Source organism: Conger conger, chromosome 15 (genome assembly GCF_963514075.1).
Source record: "Conger conger chromosome 15, fConCon1.1, whole genome shotgun sequence".
In the NCBI taxonomy this organism is placed as follows: domain Eukaryota; kingdom Metazoa; phylum Chordata; class Actinopteri; order Anguilliformes; family Congridae; genus Conger; species Conger conger.
The window spans coordinates 13,552,457-13,561,436 of NC_083774.1; the positions used below are offsets into that span (position 1 = coordinate 13,552,457).

At 42.2% G+C, this 8,980-nt stretch overlaps 1 protein-coding gene across 1 annotated transcript; it reads right to left on the reverse strand.

The window, feature by feature from the left end:
• Positions 1-2,609: 2,609 nt before the first annotated feature.
• LOC133111918 (neuronal acetylcholine receptor subunit beta-4-like) lies at positions 2,610-6,341 on the reverse strand. Its single transcript, XM_061222556.1, has 5 exons — positions 6,192-6,341; positions 5,528-5,572; positions 4,721-4,830; positions 3,042-4,035; positions 2,610-2,783 (listed from the first exon to the last, which is right to left on the reverse strand). The coding sequence occupies exons 1-5, from the start codon at positions 6,303-6,305 to the stop codon at positions 2,610-2,612; spliced, it is 1,437 nt and encodes a 478-aa protein (XP_061078540.1). The 5' UTR covers positions 6,306-6,341.
• Positions 6,342-8,980: the final 2,639 nt, after the last annotated feature.

The window sequence follows — 8,980 nt, forward strand, 5'->3', positions numbered from 1 at the left end:
TATCGTTCCCGTCTGGAAATTGGGACCAGCGCGTAGTGACACCATTTGACCCACGGACATCCTCCATGCATTGATTTCCGACGATAACTGTACGTTTGAATTGCTTCCATTCAGGGACTCTGTGTCAGCCATAGGCAGTTTACATCAGCCCAGCGTAGCTGCGCTTATCCAATCAGGAAAATCTCTTGGCAAAATGAGGCTGCGTTAATAAAGCTGGCATGGCAGCCTACATTCTGATTCAATGCAAAAGCGTAAAAGAGTTTTTAACATAATATATCCTACGATTTACGTCCATGCTTTACGTAATACTTTTAGTGTGAAAAGAAAAGCACACAGACGCATTGCGTTATACTTTTACAAAATACACTAAATATGTAGTTGTACAGACTGCTTGATTGATTTGTCAGACATGCATGGAAGCATCCAAACTGTTTTTCGGGATTAACTGGTGCGTCATGGGAGTGGTTGAGGCCAGTTACGAGATAACAGGTAAACAACAAATAATACATAAAATAATTGTGCATTATAGTCTACAGATCGTTGTTTTGATATGTAATAAAAAAGAAAAAGATTTAAACATGACTTTCATATTCATCGTTAGGTTGCAATTTAATAAAGGGGTGGTTAGAAAATCTACCGTCATATCCCATCAAGTGGACCGTGCGCTGGAAAGGTTTGGGGACCTCTGTAATAAGTCACTTTCTCTTGGCTTTGTTGTTCCAATACTTTTGGAGGGGACTGCAGGTACATTAACATTCACGTCCACTACAGAATGGGATGTCACCCCTGGAGAAGCAGTAACAGTATAATTAGTTCCCTTTGCTCTTTCCCTCCGCAGACGAATCGTGTCATGTCGTGCCACAAGGCGCGGTTCGAAACTAGAAATGAAACCTGACCGCATTGCATATAAAATATTGATCTATAACCCAGACTGATATCAACCAACCATTAATGGCTGTCATGTCTTTTGTTGATGCTCTTCATTTTAGCCTGCTGATGGTGGTGTTTGAGTGCACTGCTTATCATTAATGCTTCTTGATGCCTTGCCACTTTATAACACATGTGGATCATTTAATCATGTTTGAATGCCATGTTCACTGACGCGGAGGCCATATGAAAGCACGTCTCCCAGCGAGTCTCTAAATCGCGATAAGTAGGTTTGGCGTACACCCACAACCATGAAAAGCAAATAGACAGCCCGCAAGTGAAAAGGTTTGGGGGGAATGCGATTACTCAAGACAACTGAAATTGAATCGTTGAAACGAGTGGAGTAAACAACGCGAGTCCAAGCACTGCAGTGCCAGCTTTATCACCTGATTTAAACCGGCCTTTCACAAAGTAGCCTATGGCAGTCTGCATCGTTGTGTATTCAGCAGTATGCTCAACGAGCCCACTCAGCGTTCTTCGGTAATTGTGATGCCAGCATGTGAAAGAGACAAAGCATGTTTATGCGCAGACATCTTCACGAAGAGCACACTAGGTGGCAGCAACAAGTAGCATCTGTCTCTAAACTTCTGATGTTACTTATAGCTGACCAACTATTTCTTTACTCTTCAAAGCAGAGGACAGAAATTATATCTCACAAGCCTTTAATAAATGAAGCTATTAAAACAGACACCTTTCAGATCAGGCATATTCTCCCCAACCAGAACTGGTGAACTGAGTCTGTGAATGACTGTGGGTTTTGAAAATGTCAGCCTATTTTCTGTCACATCATACTATCTGAGCCCTCAAGTACCATTTATATTATGCATCAGTACTCTCCTATATCTTTTTTATAGACTTTAATCAAGAGGCATAATATTGCATACTTGAAAACTTGCTTACGTATGCTGAAAATGTAAAAAGCAATATTTTTATTTAACCATGTGATGCTTAACGCTTTTGGCTCATACATCATTTATTTTGCAGTCTTAGCATCATCATGATGTTCGACATTTCAGATGTTGAAAGCACATAAAACAAGAGCAAATCCTTCCAAATGTCTTCGGTGAATTAAGTAATAAACACACAAAGAAACTGTTAACTATAATTAATTATATTCATTATATATTAACAATCCAGGTCACCATACAAAGATACAAACACATGCAAACAGCGAATGCTCTACTAACTCACAGATTGAGATTTTATTTGGTATTCATGTTAATAAGTTGCCCCTTTGAAGCAATTGTTGGTTAAAGTACATTTCAGCATTTTTACATTTCCAGTGGCAGAGTAAAATTCAGCAACATTATAACTTACAGTTACATACATTAGTGCATGTTGGGAAGTAGTGACTATGCAAAGGTCAAACACAGATCTCAGACAACTATGAAGATGTATGCATTTTAGTGGGGAGAGTTAGTATGCATCCTCAATAGTCTAGTTGTTCTTGAAAATATTTACCATACAATGTACACTCCTACTCCGAAAAATATCATCCCTACAGTATGGGAGTCATGATCGCTGTCACTTCTGATGACATTAATCTTGTGCTTTTCACTGCATGTATTCCTAAACACAACAGATAGCATGGCACTATGGCTTTTCCTACCATAGGGGACAGTATGCTTTGAAGGGGTTGGAATATAGGCAGGCTGGCTCAATGAGCGTGCAGGACCATAATTTCACACACCATCTCTTATTGGAGGTCCAGTGCCAGACTGCTGGATAGGAACTGTCGGGCCATAAAAAACTGGTTGGAGGAAGAGACCAAGGGTACCAACCACACACACAAACACAAAGATCCACAGAAACATCCTGTCCACCACCATTGCCACAAACTTCCAGTCCTCAATCACCTGCAAAACAGAGCACAATACATCTTTTAATTTCTCAATTAAATATATCAGGCTGGATATGACTTTGCATACCATGCAAACAAACAAGAAGCTCATCCACTTCTTCGTATTTAGTATTTGATGTATTTAGTATTAACTGTTGTATTCCCTCATCTTTGCTTCATGTCCTTTTCTATACCACATCTAATCTGCACACTTGGCCTACACCATCAACGGCCAGGTTCACTTTGGCCATATGAATTAATGTTTGCCACTCACACTTTGGTCGTCATCATCGCCCATCATGTGATCAGCCACAAAGCACACTCCATCCACTGCCTCCTGCAGGTCAGGTCCCAGGCCCGGGCCAGGCTGGAGGCCAAGATCCGGGGCTGCCCCCCCGGCGGACCGCTGGTTGGTTCTTTTCAAAGACAGATTGAGGCCGTAGGGGGCGGAGGAGGAGGGCCGTAAAAGGTTGGCCGAGACAGAGGCCGCGGAAACAGCCGGGCAGGCCGTCCCCGGCAGGGCCCTCGGACCCTGCGGCTGCCTCTGACGGCGGGGCCTTCGCTGGCCTGAGTCCTCCTGCGGCCGCCTCATGTAGAGCAGAGCCGGGAGCTGCACCAGGAACAGCAGCCTGACCCAGGGCGGCATGGTGTGGGTGCTGGGGGAGCGGTGGTGGATGTTGAGCACGCATACACTGCTGATGATGGAGAAGGTCACCAGCACCATGGTGAAAATCAGGTACTTGCCGATCAGCGGGACGTCCAGCGAGGTCGGGGGCACGATCTTGGAGATGAGGAGCAGGAAGACGGTGAGGGCCAGCAGCACGGAAATGCAGAGGGTCATCTTCTCCCCGCAGTCGGAGGGCAGGTAGAAGACCAGGATAGCCAGGGAGGTGATGAGGACGCAGGGGATGATGAGGTTGATGGTGTAGAACAGGGGCTTCCTCTTGATGATGAAGTCGTACGTCACGTCCACGTAGGTAGGGTCCGATGGGTTGACCGTCCGTCTTCCGGGAAGGGCCAGGATGTCCCACTCCCCACTGGGAGTGAAGTCGTCCATGCTGGCCACCTCAGCCTTAAGGACCAGGTCGAGCTCTGTGTAGTCATAGGTCCAGGAGCGAAACTTGAGCGTGCAGTTCTGTTGGTCAAAGGGGAAGTGCTTGACATCGATCTTACAGGCGCTCTTGTAGATGGCTGGTGGAAGCCAGGAGATGCTACCGTTGAATAGGACGATTACATTGGTAAAGACAGCCTCGTATGTCCCATCAGCACTACAGTGGGGGACATCAAAAGTGCAGAAAAGAGTTGATAGCATGTCAAAAGCTGCCGTCTACGAAACAAACAGTATGGCTATCTGGAAATGATGAGTCATTATTTTTATGTCATGTCTTTTTTATTTTTATAAACCAATTTGAAGAATGTACAAAATCCCCCCAAAAATACAGTCAAATACAAATTTTATGAGCCATTCATAAAGAAATGATATGCTTAATGAAGAATGAAAAAGAATACAGTTATGTAAAATGTTTAACACCTTGGTTAAATATATTATTTTTTTTAAAGTATAATGTATTCAGATATTAACAAGAGGGGAATACCTGGCACAGGTGCTGGGAGAGACTTGGGGTCAACCATTTGACTACATTTCCTACACATATTCTTGTAAGGAATATACATGCTGTTACACTGTATATAAGTAAAACATGTTACGCTGTGGCATATGGACTTTGTATATACTTTTCAAGTATGAGAGTGCTCAGTATTCAGTTGAAGGCAAAATCTCTTGGCAACATTTCAAGCAACTTTTCTTGTTGTATGTACACAGCACAGTAAATTACCCTTATGAGCAACATTTATGAGCTAATCTAACCAAACTGTTCCCCCGGGCCCTGGCATCCAGCTTTCTTCCACAGACTATAATAGGCCTTTAAATCTGTTAGAGAGGATGGCACTTACTTGTTGTACAGCACAATATCAGGAAGCCATATGTTCCGGGAGGGAATATAAAGCTTCTCAATGCCTTCATATGCTGAAGGGTCCCAGCTCAATCTGTAATCAACCCAATGCTGAAGAAAACAAAGAGTTTCTAACTGCCATTTACGCTTAGAGGGCACTGCAAGACAATAGACTAGACTCTTTCTGACAACTTCACTAACTAGTATTCAATGAAACAACAGAGCAAGCATGCAGTGAATGTCAATCTGTTCATTGATCAAGTATGGAGGCAATGGTCATGGCTTCATTCATGTGGCCAGAACAGTTCTGGTTGAGCAAATGGTAAATGGTTGGAATTTATATAGCATTTTTATCAAAAGTGCTGTACAATTGATGCTTCTCATTCACTCATTCACACACCAACGGCGATTGGCTGCCATGCAAGGTACCAACCAGCCCGTCAGGAGCATTTAGGGGTTAGGTGTCTTGCTCAGGGACACTTCGACACGCTCAGGGCGGGAATCAAACCGGCAACCCTCCGACTGCCAGCCGAGCCAATGTCGCCCCTGTCCACCACAGGAGCAATGGTGGAAAATCCAGGTTCAGAAAGTAAAAGTCATCTCCAGTATTTCATTGCAATCACCTGGACTTGCCAATTAGCACAATTCTTCAGCCAGGAGAAAGAACTGCGTCGTGAAACGGGTGGAAGAAATGCACGACTGGACTTTTACCTCATGACCCCTGGACTTTCCAGGTCTGTGCTCGAGTCAACACTCCCAACACGCTAAGTGAAGTTTAATGGACTGTATTCATGGTTGGCATAGTTACCTGTGTTAGCCAAGCATTGGTGGTCATGACCTGCTCTCTCTCATTCTGGGAAGGTGAAGTGGATTGAAGATGAAATGTTATTTGCAGTACAATGTTCTCTGATTTTTTGCTGTTATTTATTACAATGTTTTGCCTCATAAGCGACCTTTTACATCTTTGTGTTTCTTTAAACTTTAACACTCCAAAATATTTGGAATTGACCAAAGACAGCAGGTAACTGATTCAAATGCCTCCATACTGCAATGAGGCAAAACACATGTAAATAACAGTCCTCAAGCCACTACACTTAATATGACATGACAAAGGATGAACGTGTCTGTCCATACTAAATATACTGGCTTTGCCTTTCTTACACAGATCTCAGAAAAGCCTGCAAAGATGGAAACAAATACCAGCGCTATTCACCTGCCAGATATATGACTTGCAATGTGCTGACATTGCTCTCTAACTGCTACTGTGATAGTGATAGACCCAAGAGAGAAACAAGCCTGCCCAGGTGCTCCAGGGGTAAAACACACAAAAAAAGTATCTGAGTGGAAAAAAAAATGTATACACTGGAAAAAAAAAGCAACACCTGTAATTACAGAAATGCTAGGATCTGCAAAGTGTTCATTCACTCCCAATAGTCAGAGTGAATGTCTCCACCAGGTCCCTTCAAACTCACCAAGCTGATAAGCTGGGCCAGGGACACTTGCAGCCTTATGCTGACACGTTCAGCCCGGTTGATAGCGGGGCGGATCAGTTTGTTGTATTCCTTTTCTTCCATGAGCCATTTCATCAGTCTTTCCTCTGATTCAGCACAGCTGCCACCTGCAGGGACACAAGTGCTGGCCCATCAGGACAGCTGGAATTACAGCCTGCAGCAACAGTAGCTTGGGCTCAAACAACACAAACTGATACAAAGTTTAAGAACTACACCATATTCTGTTCATTTCCGATCAAGCTGTTTGTGATATTTGTGATTTGATGAAAATTAACCTCATTGGTTGGCAGCAGTAGATGAAAAGAAGGAACTCGTACTAGAAGAATAATAATTACTTTCTCAATTGTGTAATTATTCTGTCAGAAATAATGTATGGTTTGTATATATAAATATATTGGTTCCTGAAATGATTATCACACCAACAAAAAAAAAAGTAAAAACAGCAGTCTAATGCACCTAGTATTACATACACTGCTCTGCTACAATACAGTACCAGTACCAACTTAGAGTACTAAATGATGTTTAAACATAACTACCTTTTAACTGAAGAGAAATAAAAAAGAACATTAATTATCTCAAGAGACCATGCAAGTGCTTCCTTTAAATGTTCAAATCCTTGGCTTCTGGTGTCATTCCATTGTTTAGGTATTGCAAACCGCAATAGCCTCTCGTTCCTCCAGCAATTGTACCAGTCGTGGACACCACCGCATTCACTCCACAAATATGAGTCGTGAATACTATTCGGCCTACATGCACTGTATAAATACCAGGTGTGAAGACAAACTCCTGAATGTACCTCTTGGTACCAATGAATTAGAGTCTGAACAGGTATACAGAAGACTTTTTTGAAATAATCAATGTCCTTAAACACAAGATGGGATACTGGCAAGAAGTGGCCTCGAGACCCCCAGTGGGGTGGAAGCCAGATTCCACCAATTAAGTCACATTGCTTTTTTTAAGGCCAATATATAAGATAATTGCTTGAATGGTCCAGATGACAGCCCCGCCTTCCTCTTTTGATAATACAGGCTACATACCAGAAAGATATGCGAGCCATCTCAACTCAAACATCAATTTGATGTATAATATGTACAAAATATTATTGCCATGTGCAAGTTGCCATTATATTGCCATCTGTTCGGTAGTTTTTATTATACACGCTTCAACTCTTTGCATATCTGATCGCACAATTCAGAACAAGTTCTCTGTTCGTTGTTGTCACATTTTACGCAGCAAGAAAAGCAAAAGTAAAGCAAAACATAAGCTAACGTGGACACATATTGCCAGTTCAAATGTGCACGAGTAAGTTCACTTCTCACAAACGGCACACACTCGGCCTTATTTGACACATGTTGTAGCAAATACTGCAATCAACTTTCTTATAAACTGTGAAACCCACAGAAAAAACGCATAAGTAAGACTTCTCAAAGCATACGGTATTCATCATAACTCCCTAGCATATGGCAATAATCTTAATACTTGCCCCGATGTTTTACTTACTTTGACTCAAAGTAAATAACAAAATACACAGTAAGGACTTCCGTTCCATCGTTGGATGAGAATAAGTCAATTCCTGTCCTTAACATGCAGCCACATTCGACCAGTACGACCGGCACTTCCAGAACCACCGCTGCCCACAATAATATACCATGCAATAGGAACGAGTTATTCCGCCCCCGAAGTCCAGCCCCATCCCTCGGCTGCCTAGCCCCAAACACATTGCCTACTCACTCTTCTGACATCGCCACACGGACACTCCTGCTTCTCTCTCTCTCCTTTATCAGTTGGGAATAGGAATACAGTATATACTGTCTTGGACTCTATCTGTTACAGTTGATTTTCTGATTATGAAGATATATGCATTAACCTGCACTGTTTTTTTTGGACATGCATGTGATTTGTTAACACTGTTTCAAAACCGAGCAGCTTGGATATTATTTATAGGCAGGGCTTAAGTGCATGTGTGCTAGTGAACAATATTGAAAGTATGCAAATACATTATATTATGTACTGCACAGGTAAATCCTTACAGTATAAAAATGGATGACATAATGATAATGGCATAAGATCAATATTGCTCGGTCATTTAAAACTCATTACAGAGTGCATGTCATGTCTTGAAATGGTCACGATTTCAGTTTTACAGTTTGTGTGCTAGAGGGTGATCCCTTTTTCGGGTTGAGAGATTAAATTGCTAGTTTACCATCAGCAGTGGTGTCTCTGTGGACAACTCAGCAGCTTAAACCTCACTTCACCCTGCCTCTATCTGAAGCACCCCCTGAAGAAAAAACTCATTAATAGTATCACTCTTTTCAAGACCCTTGCCCCCATGTACTCAGCTTCTTTAGCTCCCTATTATATTTTGTTTACTTATTTGAACCCCGGGAGTTCAGTGGTGATGTTTGCAAGGTTTAGTGGGTAATAAATAACAGCATATTTGTGGGGTGGTAGAGATTTAGAGTGAAGTGTTGCAGTTAGTCCAGTTGTGGTGCAATCTTTGCACACCAGATTTACAGCTCACTCGCTGCTTAAATAGGCATTACTATTCCCAACAATGCATCCATATCTGAAGCCAAAGCCAAGTCCAGGGGATTTACTGACACATGAGCCTTATTTAACCACAATTTCACAATTGACCTTTGAATAATTCAGCAATGCATATCATAAAATAGGCACATGTTGTTTACAGTGTTTGAATTTTATAAATTGTATTTTTCCCCAATCAGTGCAGTTATCCAAAATAAAATCAA